General features: G+C 42.8%; 3 protein-coding genes across 4 annotated transcripts in view; 2 read left to right on the top strand and 1 right to left on the bottom strand.

The window, feature by feature from the left end:
• The window catches only part of kmt2bb (lysine (K)-specific methyltransferase 2Bb), a 30,887-nt gene extending 28,558 nt beyond the window's left edge, over positions 1 to 2,329 (top strand). For both annotated transcript variants that reach the window (XM_049584582.1, XM_049584581.1), the window contains exons 35-36: positions 1,295 to 1,424; positions 1,546 to 2,329. In XM_049584582.1, coding sequence (XP_049440539.1) covers positions 1,295 to 1,424; positions 1,546 to 1,821 — 406 coding nt within the window. In that variant the 3' untranslated portion in view covers positions 1,822 to 2,329. The remainder of the gene's footprint in view (positions 1 to 1,294; positions 1,425 to 1,545) is intronic.
• A 2,991-nt stretch (positions 2,330 to 5,320) lies between these two features.
• igflr1 (IGF-like family receptor 1) lies at positions 5,321 to 15,484 on the bottom strand. The gene is made up of 8 exons (XM_049584654.1): positions 15,321 to 15,484; positions 14,945 to 15,140; positions 14,717 to 14,741; positions 14,534 to 14,632; positions 8,855 to 8,894; positions 8,691 to 8,771; positions 7,266 to 7,373; positions 5,321 to 6,112 (listed from the first exon to the last, which is right to left on the bottom strand). Exons 1-8 carry the CDS (start codon positions 15,445 to 15,447, stop codon positions 5,784 to 5,786), a joined length of 1,005 nt encoding a protein of 334 aa, XP_049440611.1. The 5' UTR covers positions 15,448 to 15,484; the 3' UTR covers positions 5,321 to 5,783.
• A 2,246-nt stretch (positions 15,485 to 17,730) lies between these two features.
• LOC125893755 (uncharacterized) lies at positions 17,731 to 20,233 on the top strand. Its single transcript, XM_049584643.1, has 2 exons — positions 17,731 to 19,114; positions 19,237 to 20,233. The coding sequence occupies exons 1-2, from the start codon at positions 18,479 to 18,481 to the stop codon at positions 19,687 to 19,689; spliced, it is 1,089 nt and encodes a 362-aa protein (XP_049440600.1). The 5' UTR covers positions 17,731 to 18,478; the 3' UTR covers positions 19,690 to 20,233.
• Positions 20,234 to 24,675: the final 4,442 nt, after the last annotated feature.

The raw sequence follows: 24,675 nt of genomic DNA, 5'->3' as shown, positions 1-24,675 counted from the left end.
GCCATCTATAGGTGAAGTGCTATCAGCTTTTGCAGGATCAGCCTGCACATCATCTACATTTAAGTGCAGTTGCAGTGCATTTAAGATATTTATGAATCACATTTTTGGGGGATATCTAAATGTGTAATGAAAAATGTTGCATTGAATAGAAATGACAGATAAGTGTTGCCCATATGGATAGTCAGACTCTGACCTAACCAGTGCAGATGCGTGACTCTATTTCATCATCGTTGTTTATAACCAGTTAGGATAATGGATACAGCCTACCTTAGATGTTTATCATAGAGCAGCCTCAAGCGTCTCTAAAGTAACAACAGAACTGGACGGCTGAATTGGTGACATCAACAACAGCTGCTGCCCAGATGTTCAATCAGAGAGACTGAGACAAAGCTACAGTTAAAACAATGACTGTGTTTACAAGGTCTTTAGTATCTATTAGCATGGAAATACTTACTGATTAGCATGAAAAAAATTACAGCTGAGGCTGATGGCAGGCATAAACCAAAAAGTATTGTAGAAATTACATGTTTGACTTGAACAAAGATGTTTGACCAGCATCAAAAACCACTTTTCACTGTATTTATTCGGCATGTTAGGTTTGTCATTGTGCACGGCCACAGTTTCAATTAATAGACTGAATTATATTAGTGTAATGATGAAATCCCTTTTATTTTCCCACCCTTATTTGGTCAAATCTCTTGCACTTGCATGTCTACAGGTCCTTAAAGAGTCTTAAAATTAAAATGACTTAAACTCAATGTTACAACAATGAGGCCTTAGGTCATTAAATAGTCTTAAATTTGAGGTCGTACCTGCTACAAACATTATATCTAATTTAATTTATCCATTATTTAATTTCTTTCTGTGACAATGAGTGAAGCCTTTCTATGTAAAAGTCCACATTTCTTATATTACAAGTCTTTAAAAAACTATAATACTGTCATTTGACTTCATACTTGCACTTACCTGTTGGCAGAATGTAGATTGACTTGATTCTCTCTAATAACCATATTCCAAGACCACATATATACTACTTGCCTACAATGCTTAAATAAGTAAAACAGTCCAAAAAACTGTCCTGTACTGTTTGGTTAAAAGGTGTCTTGAACGGGTCTCAAAAAGCATTGCGTTTAACTGTCTGATACCTGTAAACACTGAGCTCATTTTATAGCTTAAGTAGCAAAGAATTATGGGAAATTCACATCTAGAAATTGGCTTGAGTGTGCATCCCAACAGTTAAGACATCGTCACCGTGGGCCCAGCGCATGAACTTATCTGACCTAACCTGTTGCAGGTCTGCTATCCATGGCCGCGGTCTGTTCTGCAAGAGGAACATCGAAGCAGGGGAGATGGTTATTGAATACGCCGGCATCGTCATCCGCTCAGTGCTCACTGACAAAAGGGAGAAGTACTATGACGGCAAGGTTGGTCTGGTTTCTGTTTCTTTAAGCAGTTTCATTGTAATGTAGTCTAAAATAATCGAGGGTTAAAGTAGGAAAAGGTCAGAGGACATATCAGTAGATTTCATTTTTGCCTCTTCTGCAGGGCATCGGCTGTTACATGTTCCGCATTGATGACTTTGATGTGGTGGATGCAACCATGCATGGCAACGCAGCCAGATTCATCAACCACTCCTGCGAACCGAACTGCTACTCTCGAGTGATCAACGTGGAAGGCCGGAAGCACATCGTCATCTTTGCTCTTCGGAAGATCTACAGGGGGGAGGAGCTCACCTATGACTATAAGTTTCCCATTGAAGACGCCAGCAGCAAACTCAACTGTAACTGTGGGGCCCGGCGATGTCGGCGTTTCCTCAACTGAGACATCCCTCAATTGAAAAGGGGAGGATCCTGTTTACTTGTAAGCCTTAAATTAAGGTGGATTGGGCTTGGGGAGGCAGCAGGCTGTCCGCACAGAAGGGGAATTAGCCACTATGAGACCAGCTGAGAATATTCGGCTGGTCAGAAGTGATTTATGTGGACATTTTTATGGATCGTAGAGGAAGAAGAGCCTTGAATCTGCACAGAAAGTTCATACCAGGCAAGTTTAAGTTTCCTATCTTGTCTGTGAAAGAGTTTAGATGTACAGCTACCACAGCAACATCACCACAAAGTAAATATTGTTGAGGAAGTGGTTTTGGTTTCCATGAAAACAGAGACTTTAAACCTGATGTTGAAATCGTAGGGGGGTTCCTGGATCCATATGGATGAAACCAACAGAATTTCTTTGAAACACACGTCAAGCCTTATCTGTTTGAATCATTGCTGAAAACCTATAGCTAGGCTCTGAGAGATTCCTTATATGTTTTATCCGTTTCTGGGGGGGGGGGGGGGGGGGTACATCTGTCTATAGTACACATGTAATCATGATCGCTCCATCCTCCAGTGATGGGAACATTATCGCCCATCTGTGCAGTGGTGAAGTCAGTTCTTGAGCCATACATTCACCCAAACCTTTGTGTGTTTTATCTTACATTTTTCACTTCTCGTGTTGTCAATATTTTTTTCTTTCTAGACTTATTTTTTTCCGGGAATAACAAAACAACCATGGTGCTAAGCTTTGAAAGGTCTTTAACGTCTTTAGTTGGACAAAGATGTCCTGCAAATCAGGAATATGTTTAGCTGTTTATTCACCCTGCTGAGACCATTAATCTTAAATTTATGCACTCAAGCAGTACTCTTATCTTCATTGGAATGTAAAGTGTCTGCTACGTTTCACACTTTTAGACCATTGGTGTGGTATTTGTCACCTATTTTCTTCCTGTGTTGACTTAAAAATAGCAACGTTACCTGTTTGAGTCAGTAACATAGTGTCATATTTATAAAGACAGAAATGTGTCTTTGAGACGTGTTTTTTCTCTTGATGTACAGTGTATGTAGCAAACACTACCCAAGCCAAAAGTGAAGAGTTGTGGTGAATATCAGTTTTTTTTTAAAATATATATATTTTATTACTCTCATGGCAGATGCTCATTACTTATTGCAATAAGACGTTGCTGCCCTACAGTTGCACATGAATAACCATCAAAAGTACAAATTATCTTCATCTGTGTGAAACCTGCTACATTTAATCTCTTAATCAGGGAGGACGCTGGTTTCAAGCATTGCCACCATGCGTGCGTGCGTGTGTGTGTGTGTGTGTATTCAGTTCCTGCACCAGGCTTGTCAAGACACCGGCGCACAGACTTTGTAGATGTTGCAGAAAACATTGAGTCTGAAACAGAGCTGAGAGAATGCACTCAGCACCTTAAAATAATGTTTAATGTTGTTCTTAGTTGATGTTCAGTGCCGTCATTGATGAGGGTAATCTAATTCACACACTGTTCAAATTGGTAGTTATATTTATTCATGTTTTGATTTCTATTTTTAATAGTAAAAGGTTGTGCTTTGTATAAACGGTGGTGGTCTAGTGTATTAGGAGATCTCCCCAATTTGTATCCTTTTGTTGTGTTTACAACTGATGTCCTTTGTTTCACTAATTTACTTGAATTTTCTTTTGGGGCAGTTGTTGTCATGCATTTAAGCCTTTGTGACAGAAATTGTTCTAAAGCAGGTATTTTTAAAGAATCATTTTTATTTTATTTTTTGTTACGGTAGATTACTGACGGTCTTAGAATCAGCCACAGGAGTAAAATGAGCACTGTTTGCCTCCCCAAGTGCATGATCATCTTTTTCTTTCACCCGCCCTTTTCTCTTCAGACTTCTCAGAGTAAATTTCCTTCATGTTTTTGTGTCGATCTTAACTCCCTTTCCTTCTTGCATGTCCAATCACTGGGATGGAGCCCAGATTTACTTGTGTCAATCACCTAGCTGACAACAAGAGCAGAGTCACTCCCAACTCCTTGCAAGGATTCTACCTCAGCTGTTTACACAGATGTTTGGGAATACTGATGCAAAAAGAGAGGTTGATAATTTAAAGAGTAGCTTGGTTTTAATGTCCTGCAGAGCTGGTGAGTGTGTTTGTGTGTCTGTGTGTGTGTCTGTGTCGGTGTGTGTCTGTGTGTGTCTGTGTGAGTGTTTATGGATGCGTCTGTCTGTGTCATTGTGTGTGTGCTTGCGTGTTTGCAATGAAGGATGGAAAGCACTAGTCAGAACCTGAAGTTATCATTACCATCTCTCCCAGAATCTGTTAAGAAAGCTGTATGTTATATATACACACATATATAAAAATATATATATATAGTATATATAGTAGGGTTATTTTAAAGTAAGTGTAAAAGACATAAAAATGAGAAAATATGTGATCTTTAAATTTACGTCTTTGTTACCATGTACAAATAAACCCTGGGTTTGTAAATATTTGTATACATATTTCTAAACCTGTTTAATTTTTCTATGCACTTTTTTATTTATAATGTTATTTGCTTAATAAAGATGTTAAGATGTTTGAGCAAAGTTCTTTTTTTTATTATAAGTAGTGAAACAGTAGAAAAAATAATCATGTGAAGCAATAAGCATTGACTGGAATGTATCACAATATTAGGGCCACTGTAAGTCTCAACATAAGAGAATTAAGTCATAATAGGTTGCTTCGGGTCATGTTATGCTTGTAAATTGATTGGATTACGCCTTCCTGATGGTCCACGGGCATCCGGAGTCTTCAGTTATTTTGACTAAAAATCGTGTTTAGACTACAGTGTGATGCCTCCCCTACTTCCTCCACTTTTATAGGCATCTCTGATCTGTTTGGGGCAGTCTTCCTACTTTGATCTGCCCACTGAAAATTTTTGAGGAAGCAGCTGTGCTCTGGCTTAATCAGAGTTAGTGTAGTAAACATTTGTGCAGGCAATAGGTCGTACAATGGTGAGGTTTGTCCCTGATCAAAAGTGTTTTCAAGCGGTTTCGGTTTTCCATCTCAGATGAAAGCCTGCACAAAGGGGCTTTCCCAAACATCCAGAGCTAGTCCCAAAAAGCTCATGTGTCTCAGACAGTCTTAAGGGGAGTCGGCCATCTGAGCGTGGAGCACTTATATAATGCACAGCCGACTACAGCACAGATGGAGTCTGTGTTTTAAAGCCCAGTGAGCTTACATCACCACTCATGCTTTTTTCACTCTGTCTAGACAAAACCTTCCCTGATGAACTCCATCTTCAAAAGCACAGCTGGTTATCATCTCATACATTGTGCGTGAATTTGCAACATTGCAGCCAGCTGAAACTTTTAGCTGACACTAAAATGCAAAAACCCTATCTAGAGCCAGCGTTTGGTTTGGTTTGTCCATCCTGGGCTACTGTAGAACATCATGGTGGACACCATAAAGGAGGAACTGCTCCCTATGTAGATATAAACAGCTCATTCTAAGGTAACGAAAACACAACAAATTATTATTTTCAGGTGATTATAAACTAATGAAAACATATGAATTTTATTTTCAATTTATGCCATCAGATGCCCCAAAATCCTACACACTGTATCTTCAACATCACTCATTAGACACATAAAAGACAGACTGCTCTTATCTGTTTACTCGTGCTTGTAATATTACGGCTTTTCCTTGCATCAAATGATTTTATTGTCATTAAATTATGACTTTATTCTTGTAGTATTACCTTTTTCACGTGGCCCTAATACTGTGTCGTGTAAATGTTACAAGAGGCTTTCTTAGAATCAAAATCAACATTTGCTGAATAATACTTAATTTGGCTATTAATTCTTCTACATTATGTGTGTAAATCATGTAAATAGAGTGGGTATCGCACCACTCCTGTATTTTTCCTTCATGTTAACACTGATCAGATCAAGAAGATTCTTTTCACGCCATCTCTCCGGATTCCTGAAGAAATGTTACACCTGCTGTATCATTTTCAGTTTGAGCTTGGCGAGAACAGCAATGGCATCGTTGCGCTCCATCTGTCGTAGCACCTTAGCCAGGTGCCCCACGGTCAAGTCAGGTTGCCTGCTGGTGATGCCCTCCAACACAGCTGTCAGGGGGCTCTTGCTTTCCTTCATAGAGTAGGTGTAAGTAATCCAGGTGGCGGGGAAGGAGAAATGAGACGCCAGATGTTTGGTGTTCTTGACTCCTTGGCTTTCTGGATCCAACAAAATCACCAGCTCTTCCAAAACATCCAGGTTGTCCAGCACTGTCTGTAAAGGTGCTGACAGGACGCTGGGACCTACAGAGGAAGGTTGTGGGAGATTAAAATACATTGTTTGCCAACTTTCTGCATCAGTTTATTAACTTTGTGTTATTGCACCTCAGTTTATTGATTTTCCCATTAATATCCCAGTTACTGTTGTTCCTGTCCCAGCAGATCAGGATCATAGGCTGCATAATGGAGATGGGCGGCATGCAGCTCCCCAAAAGTGAAGCCAAAACATCTCAATCACCCCCTGGTGGCTGGCTGCAGTATAGGTCATAAACCTCACCTCCTTGTGCACATCAAATAAATGTTTCCCAAAGATGGTTTCTATCATTTCTGGTGGTTCATATCATGCTGATGTATGCTCAAATGTAAGTCTGGTTTTAATTAGCTATTTGATGCTATAAAAAAAAGGGGATGTGACTGCTCGCAGTTTGTCAGACAGGGAACGCAATACTGCTAAGATCACTACTGCACACAGTCTGGATCCACATGACATCACCAGAGCAAGATGGAGGCGGCCATATTCACAATATTTTGGCTTCAATTCTGTACAGTGGGAGGAAGTGGGGACATAGAGTCCATCTTTTTATACAGGCACTGACCAGGAACAAGGAGGTATAAATGCACCCACAGATTATTGACAACAGCTGAGTTTGATGCTGTAAAACTATCTATGCAGTGGAAAGACGCAAATACAAAGAAACTGGTGCCACATCACCAATGAAAAAAAGTGCTGTGGCAATCGCTGTTGCTAAAGAGATAGAAAACCTTCAACTACCGGAATTGGGTGTTGTGACACAGGAAATACCATGGACCCAGCTGGTAACAAAGGACATAGAATATCAGATAACACTCACATCAGATAAGCTAAAATGTGTTTCTACAGAAACAGGATCTTGTTTTTTATTGGATCATCGCAGCCTAGTTTCACTGTTTGATCTGAGTTTTGTTTTTGTAGTTCGAGGAACAGTCAAGGAGTGAAAATCATTAAATGTATCGTCTGGCAGATTTCAGCTGAGAGATCTGGCCCCTGGCAAGATGTAGGGAGGTTTACTATACTCCATCTACATGTACTACCCACATTGTTATGATACAAAGCTGCCTGAAAATCAGCAACGTATCTTTAATGTCACATTTAGCTGTACATTGTACATTTAGAGACGACAGTGTGATTTACACTCACTCAGGATGTCCTCCAGGTCGTTACCAGTAGAGAGAGAAGAGAACCCTGGATTAATGTATGAAGATCTTCTGCTGTAGCCCAACACTGCTTGGTGACGTGTGTGAAACACTGACATCAGAGAGACACAGTTATAATCAGTGCCAGGACCACCCAAGTATATTTGCATTCCAGAAGGATAAAATGTTTTGTTTGTACAGCATCCCTGGACAAACAAAACTCTCCTTTCTACTCTTCTGCACATTTGTCTGTGTTTAAAGCCTTAAAGGGAAATTTCAGTTTATTTCAACCTGTCTCCTATCGTCCTAAATTTCTTTCAAGTGACTAGTGACATAGAAATAATAGTTAGCATGTTAGCCGTTAGCCTAGATACAGCCGTAGTGTCAGACCTGTTAAAACGTAAGTGAACGACCATCCTTTCAAGTGCAAAGTTAGTCCACTAAACAAGCTTTTTTTCCACAAAGACCGCCTCATATCGTTAAAAACGACATGTAAACGTGTTGTCCTACCTTACCACTGTGGTGCAATGTTTGTTTACCATCTAGCTCTGCTTTCCAAAGCGCAGCCGAAATATATCTCACGAGCTCTAGATAAAGCCCAGCTGGATACTACTCCAGGTGGAGGTGTCTCGTCCTCGGTCACATCCAGACCTTGAAAATAAGCCTGCAACCGGTCCCATTCCTTGCAACAGAGACATTCCTCTTCTGTGGGCACTGGGGCACAGCATTCACAGGTACACCACCAATCTCCAGAGCTACGCAGCCATGCAGCAGCCATTCCTCCTCTCTCGTCCTCTAACGTTACCTGTTGCGCCTCTTTCTCTCTCCTCCTCCATTCTTCAATTTCAGGAAGCTCTTCGTCAGTGTATTCTGGCTCAAATAAATAAGGGCGGCCATCAGACTCTGCAAAATCAAATTCCTCCTCCACAAAGTCCAAGTCTGGCAAAAAGTCAGCCATTATTCTATAAATCTTTCATAAAATAAATGAATTAACTTTTCAGGCTACTGTCCGGTTCTGCCTTCCAGCCGTTGCGGCTTGTTCAGGCACGCTATGAGATCGCTGCTTGTTCTCGCAATATTTCGGCCGTGCTTTGGAAAGCAGAGCTAGGGGGATAAACAAACATGGCAGCACACCGGTAAGGTAAGACAACATGTTTACATGTCGTTTTCTATACGTTCTCTGACATTTATCCTAACGATATGAGGCGGTCTTTGTGGAAAAAAAGCTTGTTTAGTGGACTAACTTTGCACTTGAAAGGATGGCCGTTCACTTACGTTTTAACAGGTCTAACGCTACGGCTGTATCTAGGCTAACGGCTAACATGCTAACTATTATTTCTATGTCACTAGTCACTTGAAACACATTTAGGACGATAGGAGACGGGTTGAAATAAACCAAAATTTCCCCTTAACTTTCCAATATGCCAACCTCGTTTCCTCTTCATGTAGAGCACACATGCAGCTATCATAACGAGTATGATGATGATTAGGATCACTAATGGTACTGCCCCTGTAAAAACAGAAAAAGAAAAGGTCAGTTAAATTTAGATCAAGAACAAATATGTTCCATAATCAAGTGTATGCTGAACTTACACAGTACAGCAGGACCAGACACTTCTGTGTTTATCCGTCTCTGAAATGAAAACAGAGTGAACTCTCCCGACTGTACACTTCAGATGAAACAACAAACCATCTGTGACATTTAGCAAAAAACATTTTACTGTTTCTGCTCTATTTTAAAGAGGTAAATAATGTGCTGCCATATTCTTGTACCAGTGTCATGTTTTTGTAAAACAACTTTGAGCAGAATAACTTATTTTACCTGCCAATAATTATGCATCAGTGTCTGAGATGGTTTAACAAACTTTAATTAAAGGTCTAATGTGTAGGATTTAGTGGCCTGTAGTGGTTAAGGTTGCAAACAACTAAAACTTTTCTCATGTGCCAAGATTGTAGGAGGACCACTGTGGCTGATGTAAAAATGTGCAGCCCTTTCTAGAGCCAGTGTTTAATTTGTCTATTCTGGGCTGCTGTTGAATAACATGGCGGACTCCGTGGAAGAGGACCCACCAAGGACATATTAAAAGACCTGGATCCAGCGCTGGCGAGGCAGGACCCTGTTCATTTCTATGTAATCTCTCAAGACAGATTCTGCAATTTACATTGTAGAATCTGTTGGCAGCCCTGTGTGAAAGACAACTACAGAGGGGAGGGAGGGCGGGGCTTTGAGTATGAACGATGCTGCACTTTAGCCAATCACAATGGAGGGGGCGGGGCCGAGGTGTGCAGGTGTCCCCAGGAAATGTGTACCTACAGAAACAGCAAGCTCCGCGTCCATGGCGACCGCTCTACCCAAAACGCTGTCTCGTCAACGTGAAAAACATGCACAACAGCACAACTTAGAAGCATTGTGCATCCACTCCTCACGACAGGAAAAAAAAGGCATTAGCGGCAACATTTTTACCGCTGTTGCAGGTGGGAGTGTAACACTGGGGGCACTGCTGGAAGTGAAGGGGGTGAGCGATCCCCGAGGCCCCTGCACTTCCGTTAGTCGAAAAACTACCGGGCAGTGCCTCCAGAGGTAAAGGAAGAATTTTTTTTTCTTTTTAACCGATGGATTTCCAGATTGATTTCTATGAAGTTGCTCAGTGGCGTATTAAGGCAAAACATCCAACTGCCATTATATAAAATTACCGAGATTATTGGTGTTGCTTTTGCAATATTGGGCCCACTGGGCAAGCAAACAAGCAAAACTCTATTTATAGAGCACATCTTATTCCACTCCTCCGAGAACCGTCACCTTATCGTGGTGGAGGAGTTTGAGTGCCCTAATGACCCTAGGAGCTGTGCTGTCAGTGGCATTTCGCCTGTGGTAGGGTTTCCCATGGCAGATTGGTTCTGGGCGAAGGGTCAGACGAAGAATGGTTCAGAAGACCCTTCATGATGGAAGACAACAAGAGTTGGTGTACCCGGCCCAGAGGGTTACCGGGGCCCCGCCCTGGAGCCGGGCCTGGGACTGGGGCCCGTGGGCAAGCGCCTGGTAGCCGGGCCTTTGCCCGTGGGGTCCGGCCGGGCCCAGCCCGAACCGGCTACATGGGCTCGTCCCCCTGCAGGCCCACCACCCGCAGAGGGATCCAGAAGGGTTCGGTGCAGTGTGGATCGGGCAGCAGACCAAGGCGGGGGCCTTGGCGGTCCGATCCTCGGCTACGGAAGTTGGCTCTTGGGACATGGAATGTCACCTCTCTGGCGGGGAAGGAGCCGGAGCTTGTGGAAGAGGTTGAGCGTTACCGGCTAGATATAGTCGGCCTCACCTCAACACATAGTTCCGGCTCTGGAACCCAAGTCCTTGAGAGGGGTTGGACTCTCTCTTTTGCTGGAGTTGCTCCGGGTGAGAGGCGGAGGGCCGGGGTGGGCTTTCTGATAGCCCCCAGACTCTCTGCCTGTACGTTGGGGTTCACCCCAGTGGACGAAAGGGTTGCGTCCCTGCGCCTTCGGGTCGGGGAACGGGTCCTGACTGTTGTCTGCGCTTATGCGCCGAACAGCAGTTCAGAGTACCTGCCCTTTTTGGAGTCCCTGGGACGGGTGCTGGACAGTGCCCCAACCGGGGACTCCATTGTTCTGCTGGGGGACTTCAACGCTCACTTGGGCAATGACAGCAGGACCTGGAGGGGCATGATTGGGAGGAACGGCCTGCCTGATCTGAACCCGAGTGGTGTGCAGTTATTGGACTTCTGTGTGGGTCGCAGTTTGGCCATAACTAACACCATGTTCGAGCATAAGGATGTCCATCGGTGCACGTGGCACCAGGACAGCCTAGGTCGCAGGTCAATGATTGACTTTGTAGTCGTGTCATTTGACCTGCGACCATATGTTCTGGACACTCGGGTGAAGAGAGGAGCAGAGCTGTCAACTGATCACCACCTGGTGGTGAGTTGGATCAGGTGGCAGGGGAGGACGCCGCGTAGACCTGGCAGGCCCAAACGAGCAGTGAGGGTCTGCTGGGAACGCCTGGTGGAAGAACCTGCCAAGATGATCTTCAACTCCCACCTCCGGGAGAGCTTTGACCGCGTCCCGAGGGCGGAGGGAGACATTGAGTCCGAATCGGCCTTGTTCCGCTCTGCCATTGTCGAGCCAGCTGTTGCGAGCTGTGGCTGCAAGGCCACGGGGGCCAGTCGCGGCGGTAACCCCCGAACCCGCTGGTGGTCACCAGAGGTGAGGGGAGCCGTCAGGCTGAAGAAGGAGGCCTACAGAGCATGGTTGGTCTGTGGGTCTCCAGAAACAGCTGACAGGTACCGGCGGGCCAAGCGGAGCGCAGCAGCAGCAGTCGCGGAGGCAAAAACTCGGGCGTGGGAGGAGTTCGGTGAGGCCATGGAGAAAGACTATCGATCGGCTCCAAAGAGGTTCTGGCAAACCGTCCGGCGCCTCGGGGGGGGAGGCGGCAACTTGCTCACACTGTTTACAGTGAGGGCGGGGAGCTGCTGACGTCAACTGGGGATATTGTCGGGCGGTGGAAGGAATACTTTGAGGAGCTCCTCAATCCCACCAACACGTATTCCAGTGAGGAAACAGAGCCGGGGGTCTCGGGGGCGGGTCGTCCAGTTTCGGGGGCAGAAGTCGCCGAGGTAGTGAAGGAACTGCGCGGCGGCGGGGCCCCGGGGGTGGACGAGATTCGCCCTGGATATCTCAAGGCTCTGGATGTTGTAGGGCTGTCCTGGCTGACACGCCTCTGCAACATTGCGTGGACATCAGGGGCAGTGCCTCTGGAGTGGCAGACCGGGGTGGTGGTCCCCATCTTCAAGAAAGGGGACCAGAGGGTGTGTTCCAACTACAGGGGGATCACACTCCTCAGCCTACCCGGTAAGGTCTACGCCAGGGTGCTGGAGAAGAGGGTCCGGTCGATAGTTGAACCTCAGATTGAGGAGGAGCAATGTGGTTTTCGTCCCGGACGCGGAACCGTGGAACAGCTCTTTACCCTCGCCAGGGTGCTGGAGGGGGAGTTCGCCCAACCAGTCCACATGTGTTTTGTGGATTTGGAGAAGGCTTACGACCGTGTCCCCAGGGGCATCCTGTGGGGGGTGCTCCAGGAGTATGGGGTTGGTGGCCCTCTGCTAAGGGCCATCCAGTCCCTGTACCGAAGGAGCATGATTCTGGTTCACGTGGCTGACAGTAAGTCGGACCTGTTCCCGGTGAGTGCTGGACTCCGCCAGGGCTGCCCTTTGTCACCGGTTCTGTTCATAACTTTTATGGACAGAATTTCTAGGCGCAGCCGAGGAGTGGAGGGTGTCAGGTTCGGTGACGGGAGGATCTCGTCCCTGCTATTTGCGGATGACGTGGTCCTCCTAGCTCCGTCGAACAGTGACCTCCAGCTCTCGCTGGGACGGTTCGCAGCCAAGTGTGAAGCAGCTGGGATGAGAATCAGCACCTCCAAGTCTGAGGCCATGGTCTTCAGCCGGAAAAGGGTGGATTGCCCACTCCAGGTCGGGGGGGAGGTCCTGCCTCAGGTGGAGGAGTTTAAGTATCTCGGGGTCTTGTTCACGAGTGAGGGTAGGATGGAGAGGGAGATTGACAGGCGGATTGGGGTGGCGTCAGCAGTGATGCAGACGCTGAACCGGTCCGTTGTGGTGAAAAGGGAGCTTAGCCAGAAAGCGAAGCTCTCGATTTACCGGTCGATCTACGTTCCAACCCTCACCTATGGTCACGAGCTCTGGGTAGTGACCGAAAGAATGAGATCGCGAGTACAAGTGGCCAAAATGAGTTTTCTCCGCAGGGTGGCTGGGCTCAGCCTTAGAGATAGGGTGAGGAGCTCAGACATCCGGGAGGGACTCGGAGTAGAGCTGCTGCTCCTCCACATCGAGAGGAGCCAGTTGAGGTGGTTCGGGCATCTGGTAAGGATGCCTCCCGGACGCCTCCCTCGGGAGGTATTTCGGGCTTGTCCAACTGGGAGGAGACCTCGGGGCCGCCCCAGGACACGCTGGAGGGATTACATCGCCCGGCTGGCCTGGGAACGCCTCAGGGTTCCCTCGGAAGAGCTGGTGGAAGTGGCTGGGGAGAGGACTGTCTGGGCTTCTTTGCTGAGGCTGTTGCCCCCGCGACCCGGACCCGGATAAGCGGAGGACGACGAGACGAGATGAGATCTTATTCCAGGTGGAAGCACAAAGTGCAAGGTAGAAATTGCAGGCACAAAACAAAGCCAGCAACCAACCATGAAGTGAATAAAAGTGAATAAAATCCATTAAAACTAAGAATAAAACCTCTGGAAATATTCCTTAAGATGAAGAATAAACCAATAAAATATAAAACATGTGACCCCAAATAATAATAATAATACCAAAACGGACCATTAAAAGAGGGTAATATTTATGAATTAAAATAAATAAAAGAACTAAAAACAATATAAAATAAGAGCAATAGATAAATAAAAGATGATAATAAGATAAAATAATAGATGAACCAATAAATCACCTAAAGTAAAAGCACCCCTGAGTTAAAATAAAGTAAAATAAAATAAAATAAAATAAAATAAAATAAGCAGGCACACTAGACTTAAATGGGGATAAAATGCATCCACTGATTTACAGGCATCTCTGTCACAATGTAGGTCAAAGTTGGCAGAAAAGTCTTTCTGGGCCCAACTGCATCATGTGACAAAACTTGGATGGCATTTATTTCCACCACCAAAATTGGCTTCAAAGCTCACCACACTTCCTAGGGGCCTCCATTTGTATAAAAGTTTGCAGATACACATGTAACTTGGCCCTGGCTCCATAACTGGATAGTAAAATGATGAGTCATTGGCCATTCAGGAAGAAGCATCAAATATGGGATGAAAAATCTTGTACTTGTGGGTATGTGAACTTTTTTCATCCACAAAGGAATGGATGTGTAACTTTTTTGTAATTGTAAACCTTAATGCAAAAACCTGCATTACTTACTGCACTCACAACGTGTCTTTTCATTTATTCCAAAATATCATGTACAGCTACAGATCTGTTATGGATTCAAACATTTGTATGCTCTTTCACACATCTAAATGTATTTATACAAAATGTGTTCACACATTCATATATAGTCACACCGGGCTGCCAGACTCTGGACCTTTAAATGACTCAAACCATGAAACCAGGGATTTTTTATGTGGGTTCACTTCCATTTACAAAACAAACCATGACGTAGGCCTAATACTTTCCTGTGTAGGTTAGAGCACTATTAACACACAAGCAGTCTAATGGGCCTGATGTGTGGGCTGTAAAAGATCACAGTTACATGAATTACCTCTGGTGTCATTCTGGAAGAAGTAGAAACATGTGATGTTGTTGCTGTTGTTGTTGTTGTTGTTGTTGTTGTTGTTGTTATTACTGTTGTTGTTGGCACCTGAAAACAAAACACACTGAGATCATGCTAGTTCAGAACACCATTCACATACATCATATCCACACCCACGATCAGCCTACTCACTGTGGTTAACACCTCGGTCGTCCTTCTACAGAAATTCAGAAACAAACAGTTGCTTTAACAGGCATGCAAACAGGCATTACTTCACAAAAAAGGTGCGTCTAGTGTGTGGTCATGGTTTCATACTCCTAAGACTTTGCTGCAGTCTAGTAAAGGCACAATACACACTACTTCTTTCTACTTTAACCCTTTCCTCTGACACAGAGTTTTGCATTTGTGCAGCATGCTTACCGTGGCTCTTGGCACTGGGTGTCAGTAGTTGTACTGCACGGGTTTGTGGTGATGTACCCGGGATGGCATGAAGTACACGGCCGACAATACACATCGCTCCCATCATTAAAGGTTCTACCGGCTTCACACGCTCTCTTGGAGGCTTCGTGGATCCCCCCGTTATCATCTTTGCCACAGTTTGGCGTGATCTCAAAGCCTTTGTTATTACAAACGACAGTGTAGCTATTAAAATATTACCTTAGGATAGAACAAAATAATAAGAATAATACACCCGGATTTACATAACCCGGTAAAAGCAGCAATAGGCTATATGAATTTATTATAATATTACTAGTGGAACAGAACAGAGCAGAACAGAATTAAAATAATGACCTACCTGGACCTGGACCTGGACACGGCTCACATTTTGAAATAGTCCCCTTCCAAAAGGTTTTTGGATCGTGGCATTTGCCAGAGTATACCATCGTGAGTTTGACTGAACTGCGCTTAACTGAGTAAAACATTACCAGCACCTACCTACGTGGCGCCTCCCACCCGCCCGCCTGTAAATGTGGTCAGACTATACTACATTCAGACAAAAATAAAAAATAGAATAAGATTATATATATATATATATATATGCATCACTCTAATTAAATTACATAATAAAACTAATTGTAACCCTGTACCCACTGAGGAAAACACGCAGCCTAATTAGATTACAGTTGATGATTACAAAGCGTCTGAATACTATATTGTTTGCATGTAAAAGCTTAGGCTTTATGCAGACTTGAACATTTATTCTGTCGCTTTGCCTCTTGCCACCGTGCAGCAATGCCTTCCTTTTGTATATTTCCAGACAACACGGTTCAGCAAAGCATCAGCCATCGAGGGCTGTGATGCGTCATTACGCAGTAGGTGTGCATGGAATAGTTCTTATCTCTTGAAGGTGATACACGCAAACGCGGGGGAGGTCTTTACAGCTTTATTGTATAGTTTAAAACATCTGTTAGAAAAACAATTAGAAAGTCATTAAATGTGAGGAGTTACATTATTTGATGATAGTTAGTTTAACCGATGATATTTATGTCTTAAACAATGGCAATTTTAAAAGTAGGAGTAAGTGCTCCTCTTGCATTACAAAAGTCTTCCATGTGGCCTTTGATTAAAAAACTCACCCAAATCAAACAGCATCATACATGATGTAGAATGAACATAGTATAAATGCTAAATATGTAAAATGGCCGGAATAAACCAAACTAGAGGATTTAGGCTACAATGAAACTGTTTTGAGATTTTTAAAGAGAAAAAAGTGCAATATTTTCAAGTAATCCAGAAGTATTCAGATTAGATTACTTTACTATATAATGCAATGGATTAATTGCAAAAATTGCCATGTAATTTGCATTTGTATTCAGTAATTGATTACATTTTAGAGTCTGACCCACCCCTGAATTTAGGTTAAATTTAAATAAAAGCTCTGAGTTTTTCAATTACTTATTTTTAATTTATTTACTATCAATTATTGTGTCTTGTAGCAGTTCAAGGAGGACCCAAAAGCAGACTAACAGGCTGGTTGAGGTTTTAACAAAAAGCGAGCTTTAATACAGCCGATAAAAAAACATCCAGATACAGCGGGTAACTGAGAGTACAGATGAAAGCAGAACAAAAAATAAACTGAAAACCATTCGGGAAAAATACGATGAACTCCAGTAAAAAATCCAAACAGAAGATATCAGGCAGGATACGGAGCATGGATGACATCAAGAACTCCGGGACCAGCACAGAATATACGGGTCATTCTTCAACTACGGTCGAATTTGTGTCCTTTGCAGGAATAATAGATACAAAACACATTTCTTGATTTTTTATTTTTGGCACAGTTACTTGACACCAAGAGGAACATACAAAAATTAATTTAAAGGTCAAGTGTTATTTTTACTGCATAAACCATGGTTTTATATGTATGGATTGTGCTATATCTCCTTTGTCCCTGGGTCAGATTTTTGACATTCAGTCCCTCTTACTATTGAATTACATTTTGATTTAAAAACTAACTTTACAGACAAATGGTACATAAATACCTATTTTAATGAAACATACCATGTGTTGTAAGATACAGTAGTATTAAATGTCTTTTTTTTATAAAAAGAACACCTGTCCCTTGGGATCACTGTCATTTCCATCACACACCACAAAATGTAACTTTAGGGAGCTTTGTTTTAAGGTCTGTACACTTGTAACCATGGTAACAGTCACTCACAGGAGAGCACATGGCAGGAGAGCAGAGCTAGCTCCCTGGAAGAATATGAAAGCTGAAAAATCAAGGTAAATATTTCCCAAACAAAGAATATGTTTATTGATTGTCATTTCCAAACAGCTCATATTTTCTTTGAATTTACAAATAATGATTAAAATAACATTTTATATTGTGTATTTTGTGTATATTTAATGCTAGCTTTAAAACAGAGATTAGCATGCTAATACAACATGAGATTTTTGAAAAAATGTGACACATTGTCATTTCCACAACAGTCATTTCCATCACTTTGTTCATTGTGATGGAAATGACGTGTTGTGATGGAAATGACAATGATGGTGTTATGAATGCTTTTTATTTGGCTTATATCAAGTTAATATAATATTAACTTAAATAATCACACAAAACACTTGATCACCTAATGCATACTGTGTACATAAACTACAAGAATAGAATAGATACTTAAATGTGACACCTGTTCTTTTAGGATGGCACGAAAGACCACAGCAGAGAGATCGAAGGCATACAGAGAAAGACTTAAATCAGATCCAGTTAAATACCATGAGTTTCTAAAAAGAGACAGAGAAGGATACTTGAAAAAAAAAGAGCAAGGGGTTGTCAAATCTGTGACAGAAATGACACACAGAGAGAAAAGAAAAGTTCAAAGACAGTGGAGAACTTCTCAACAAAACAGATGCAAGAAGTTGAAAAGACTAGCTGCAGTTGAGAATTTTATGGCTCGATCAACACCCCCACAGTCACCAGAAGACATGGTTGTTCACCCAGAATATGTCTCACCTACCAACTCCAGCTCCACTGACCCACCCGAAACACCTCACCTTCCTGCACATAATAACTGTGCACAGAGAAGAGGGAGGAAAAGGGTTGCAAAGACTAGGGCAAAGGTCTACAGAGACCTTTATGCAACTACTGTGAAGCTTGATGATGCTTTGCGGAAGGTGGAGAAATACAAGAAAAGATGTGACAGACTTAAGAAGAAAATAGAAATGGCCAACTCACCAAAGCTCAAAACCAAACAACAGATGAAGCAAAGAACAAAAGATTTAAGAAGAATTCTTTTGTTTCAGAACACAATTATTTCACAGATAAAAAAAGAAATATCAAAATATGCACACTGCTAAAGACCGGCAAGTGATCTCTAAAGTTGTGGCTGGTAAGCTCCTGAAGAAATACCGCCTGCTCGGCTTTGCCAGAAAGGAGTTTGGGTTCTCACCTAAGCTGATGAAAACAAACAAAACAAGGGCTACCAAACTCCAGTACACCCGAAGAATTCAATGCAACAAAATCAGCAAGGAAGTGGAGAAAAAAATAATATCTTTCCTGGAACGCAAATTGATTTTGCAGAAAACTATCTGTGTAAATATGGAAATGAGATCCAAGCAGTCCATTTTGGTGATTCCCATCAACAAGCCACTCTCCATATAGGTGTGGCCCACACCAAAACTGGGGTGATATCTCTCTGTTCTATTAGTTCATCAATGCGCCACGACCCATCAGCCATCTGGGCTCATCTCAACACTGTACTCCCATACCTTAAAACACTGAACCCAGATGTAACCACACTGCATGTTATCAGTGATGGGCCTACCACCCAGTATAGGTCCAAGAAAAACTTTTTTTTGAGCAAAATCCCCTTTCAGATGGGATTTAAAAGGACCACGTGGAACTTCCTGGAGGCAGGACATGGCAAAGGCCCAGCTGATGGGATTGGTGCAGCTGTTAAAAGGCAGGCTGACTCACTAGTGGCAAACGGCATTGATCTTCCGAATGGAAGGGTGCTGTATGAGCAACTTTCAAAACAGCCATCTACTGTGAAACTGATGTATGTCACTGAGAAGGAGATTGAGGAAATGGATAGTCTCCTTCCTGATGCCCTGCAGACTATCTGGGGCACAATGCAGATAGATCAGGTAAAATCTTTTCACCACATCCACATCATTTTTTTTTAAGAAAAGGTGTTTTTTAATGGGTGTAAATCATTCATGTTAATTCATGTCTTGTGGTGTAATTTCAATACCATGTGCTTCTCTAGATTGTCTCTGCAAGACCAGGAGAGATATCTTGGCGTATTCTAAGCTGCTTCTGCTCAGAACCCCATCTTTGCAAATGTTTTGGTCCTCAGACAGTATACACGGAGGCTGGCGCTGAGAATCCTGCATCCACAAGCACATCTGTCACAACAGCTCAGTCCATTGCAGACATTCATGAAGGACTGATTGGAAAATGGTGTGTGGTCACTTATGATGGGGATCCTTATCCAGGCATCATACAAGATGTTGGCTCTGACAGCTGTGCTCTGGTGAAAACCATGAGTCATGTTGGCAGAAACAGGTTTTTCTGGCCAATGAGAGAGGACGTGATCTGGTATCAACCTAAAGATGTTGTCAGACTGGTACCAGAGCCTCAGCAAGTGACAAAGAAGCACGTGATGTTGGATCCCACAGTTTGGGCAGAAATATGTTCTGCTCTTGACTATGACGGATAAAGGCAAAGTACATATGCAAGTCTGACAGTTTGTGAATTAATTGGCTATATACATATGCATAACAACTACAAAATACGTATGTTGAAAAGTTTGATTTAGCATAGTTAAACATTCATTTAATGTTGGTATTGGAGAGAGCATTAGTTTAAAAAATGCATATGATAAAAAGTGCAAGGCAGCTAGCACACAGGTTTTACAGCAATCACATGACATTTTATGACTATGAATTTTCTATTGTGTGCTAGAACTGTAACAAGTTTTACAGGGATGATAGGAGCTGGTAAGGCTACCAGCTTGGCATGGCCCAGCATGGACCTGCGACAGCTCAAAATGAGAGGGGAGTAAGGTCCAACAATGTGAGGACATACTGTGTACTGTAAGAGTCAGGTTGTGTTAAATGATATGTTTGGATTAGAAAGCCTTTGTCAGTTTCAAATCGTTACTGTTTCAACATTTTTAGGATGGAAAAACCTATGGTCTGAATTTGATTGCCATGAAATGAAGTATTGTAGTTTTGTGTGTAGGTTTTAGCGCATAGAGAGCAGGGAAGGAGCAATTGTCTACCATCTAAATGTGCATTAATAAAATGTTACAATGTTAAGACTGATGTTACTTTGTTTTAATAATAAAAGTGAACTTTGTTCAGCAATGTTGGTTGTCACATGTCATTTCCAACACGTGTTGTCTTTTCCACCACGCAATGTCATTTCCATCACATCACACATTTGTAAATAAAATTTATAAAAATAACACAGTCACACTAATAATATTTTGTAGTTTTGAAAATTATGCAGCTATGGCTGCAATTCATATCTGGGATTGGAAAACTCATGTTTGTGTCATGAAAGAACTTAATTGAAAGAATTCAGTAAAACAGTTTAAAGGTGTTTGTCATCTTAACAATGGAAAAATATTGTCCTTACAATCCTGAAAATAAATATATTTATATATTTGGGATCATTTATGTGTGAAATTTCATGAAATGTTTTGAAAACATGAGTTCTGTAAATAATTTTGTTTGTAAAACACATTGTTTGTGGTGTGATGGAAATGATGCTTTCCTCTGAATGTTCGACTAAAATGAGAAAAAATATATATTATCTAAATAATTTCATCACAATAGCTACCAGAATGTGTTTCTACACATAATGGATAAGCAAAACATATCAAAATATTACCTAAAATATGTGTTTGATTTTCTAAAATTTTTGAGACCACATTTGACCATAGTTGAAGAATGACCCATACACAGACGAACTGACAAAGTGCAAAGGGAAACAGACAGGTATATATTCACAAATCACTAACCACAAGAACGAGACACAGGAGGACATAGGCAAAAGGAGGGAAATGGAGATTGGCTTACAACAAGGGTGTGGAGGGGAACACTAGGGTGGAGCAAACAAGCCTATCAGCCTATCCCAGCTGACACTAGGCGAGAGGCTGGGTACACCCTGGACAGGTCACCAGACTATCACAGGGCTGACACATAGAGACAGACAACCGTACACACTCACATTCACACCTGCAGTCAATTTAGAGTCACCAACTAACCTGCATGTCTTTGGACTGTGGGAGAAAGCTGGAGAAAACCTGCCCTGAACATGCAAACTCCGAACAGAAGGGCTCCCCCACCCTGGGTACAAACCAGGAACCCACTAGACTGTTTCTTTTACCAAAGTAAAGGGCGGAAAAGTAGCCTAGCTAATGACTGATGAGGTCAGTCTTTGAGGAGAAGTGATGGAATCAGACTGTAAAAATAGCAACACTGTCAGCAACTCGACTAAAGTAAATGGTGCTAAAATCATGTGTTTAGTGTTGTAAACAATCTTTATATTTCATCGGAACTCTGTTACAAAACCAGTAGAATAGTTCCCTGGAACATTGAAATGATTCAACAACACATAGGCTCCTCTTTTTTACCTGAGACCCCACACTTTTGTCCATGGATGCTTTGTTCTTCAGTGATCTGATTGGTCAGAGGGTGTGATCCGATACTCTGAACATTACCTGCTCCGGAGCATGGTAGCTGTTCGGCATGTTACCATGGTGATTTATCCCAGTAAAAAGAGAACCAGCTTCGTAGTACTGATAACCCAGAGTTAACCCTGAAGTTACCTCACTAACTCCAAATCCTGCCTCTGGTGTGGTCCAAAACAGGCAGGTAACAAGCTCCAGATTCCAGGTAACAGAAAACAGAGGCTAGAAAGCCTGCATGTCTTTGGATTGTGTCATTTCATCCTGTCTTCGTCATCAGTCTGTGTTGGTAATTATACTTTAAATGTTACAAATTTGGTTACTATGGCAAAAGTCCAAAAATCAGAGACAGTCAAGAAAAGAGAAGTGAACCTAAAGAAACGTGACCAACCACACTGTCATGCCAACAAAGTTGGAAATAAATACAAAAATGTAGACAAAAGGTTTCTTTGTGTCATCGAACTGTATAGGTTTGCCCCAAATAAGACCGATCTTGTTGATGATCATATGACCACAAACATTCTGAAGTGGAATTTCTGGATGAGCATGATGCTGATGCACAGTGGATACATGCTTGCAAAGCAGTTTAATGCTGCATAAAGTGAACCATGTTGCAATTACCACAAGACAGTGACTGTGGCAGTCCCTTATTTTTGGTGTCTGCTGTCATTTCACCTTTTTCAGTTCATTTTAGCTGGATGTCAACATTCTCCAGAGTTGACTGAAGGGTAAATGCACAATATGGTGAATGGTGAAAAGTTCTTTGGTGATTAGACCACATCATGACCTGAATATTTAGGGGGTGGAGATGCCATGGGTAGCGTAGGAATATTCCCCCCGATGGAGTCTAGACACTGGTGGTGGAGGTGAAAGGAGGGATAGCTGAGGGATGAGGATGATGGGATGAGGAGTAGGACTGGGCGGTGGATGACCTGAAGGGGGTTTAGGAGGGTTACATATGTTCATCCTACAAAGACAACTGACAGCAACAAAAGGGAGGAAAGTTTGTAAAGCAAGTAAAACTTGATAGCAACTAAATGATTAGCTTAAAGGGCCAGTGTGTAAAATGGGTTGAAAACCGTTGAAAACAGTGACATCAGTGGTCAAATTCTAGATTGCAGGGCTCACTCGCTCACCCCTCCCGTCGAGTAAATGACGGTGGCCTCGTAGGGACAAAAACTCTTGCGCAGACCCAAGTTTTTCAGGAGTAGGTCTATCTAGCGACGATATTTATTTAGAAATCTAAACCATGTTACAATATTGTAATGAATCACTCACGAGCAGGAGACCAGAGGAGCATTACCACACACTCCAGGGGGTAGCACGTAAAAGACTCTGTCCCAAACTGACTCTTCTAGCGTAACACACACACTTCATACACACATACTCACTTACAGTACCCAGCGGGGCAGCCCTCCCCTCTCTGCTCCACCAATCTCCAGCCCGCACACTGACTGACAGCGTAGCCGGTAAACAGAGCTCAGCTGTTTATTTAGCCTAGCAATATCTCCGGACTATAGTAGCTGCAATGGACGACTTTGAACGCGATTATGAAGAGTTTCTTGTAGCGGACACAGATCCAGAGCCATACCTGTTTGAGCCGGAGCATACAGATGAGGAACTCCATGTGTTTGATGCTGAGCAGGCGAGAAGAGAGGCTGAATGCACAGAATGGGATTCGGTGCTACTGCTGCCATTGTTGGGGAGATATATCATCAGGAGGAAAAGCTCCACAGAAAGTGCATCACAAGGAGTGAAGCTGCGTCTTCTTTTCCTCGCAGATGACGGTTCGGGTTCATTCTCTCCTGTTGCGTGGTAAGTGTGGTCCATTCGCAAACTTTATAACTAAAAAAACTTTTCACTACTCTCTATCAACGAACTACTAACACTCTCTGCTGTTTCCTCCTCCTTCTTCCTTCCTTCCTTCCACTGTCTTCGTTGGTTCATTTATACACGCGAAACGCGTTCTCTGGCTGGCTGGATTGTCCACTTGGTCTGCCGTACATACATGGCGGCGCAAGATGGCGACCTCTCTAAAGCAAGGCCCTTGCTATATATATATGTATATATAAAAAAGCATAATTATAAGGCTACGAAAACCAAACTAATTGTATTTTATAGCGATCATACACTTATATAAACATATTAATGGGTAGAATATTCAGATTCAGATTCAGATTTGACAATAAACCATGCCAAATATTACACACTGCCCCTTGAAGGAGATAATGCCAAATGTGGTTAGATTAATTTAAGGTGACACCCATAGTCAGCTGACTGAGTAGAAGCTGGAGTTTTACAACCACTATAAGTGAATGGAATATACACTCACCAGCCACTTTATTAGGTACACCTTGCTAGTACCAGGTTGGACCCCTTTTGCCTTCAGAACTGCCTTTATTCTTCCTGGCACAGATTCAACAAGGTGCTGGAAACATTCCTCAGAGATTTTTGTCCATGTTGACATGATAGCATCACACAGTTGCTGCAGATTTGTCAGCTGCACATCCATGATGAGAACCTTCCGTTCCACCACATCCCAAAGGTGCTCTGTTGGATTGAGACCTGGTGACTGTGGAGGCCATTGGAGTACAGTGAACTCATTGTCATGTTCAAGAAACCAGTATGAGATGATCTGAGCTTTGTGACATGGTGCGTTATCCTGCTGGAAGTAGCCATCAGAATATGGGTACACTGGTCATAAAGGGATGGACACGGTCAGCAACAATACTCAGGTAGGCTGTGGTGTTTAAACCATGCTCAGTTGGTACTAAGGGGCCCAAAGTGTGCCAAGAAAATATCCCCCACACCATTACAGTATTTAGCTCATAGAACAGCCTCACAGGGCTGCCACATGGCTTAGTCTAATTAACTTTTGCAAAGGTCCTACCTACAGAGAGCAACTGTTGTTACAGGCTGACCAGTACTCCCCATGATGAGTCAACTGACCTTTTAACATCTCTTTATTCATTCTCAGACAGATCAGTACTCCGCTCACTTACTCAAGGG

Source organism: Epinephelus fuscoguttatus, linkage group LG8, assembly GCF_011397635.1.
Source record: "Epinephelus fuscoguttatus linkage group LG8, E.fuscoguttatus.final_Chr_v1".
Classification (NCBI taxonomy): domain Eukaryota; kingdom Metazoa; phylum Chordata; class Actinopteri; order Perciformes; family Serranidae; genus Epinephelus; species Epinephelus fuscoguttatus.
The sequence above is the reverse complement of the archived record's forward strand: the minus strand, read 5'-3'. Positions and strand labels throughout refer to the sequence as shown.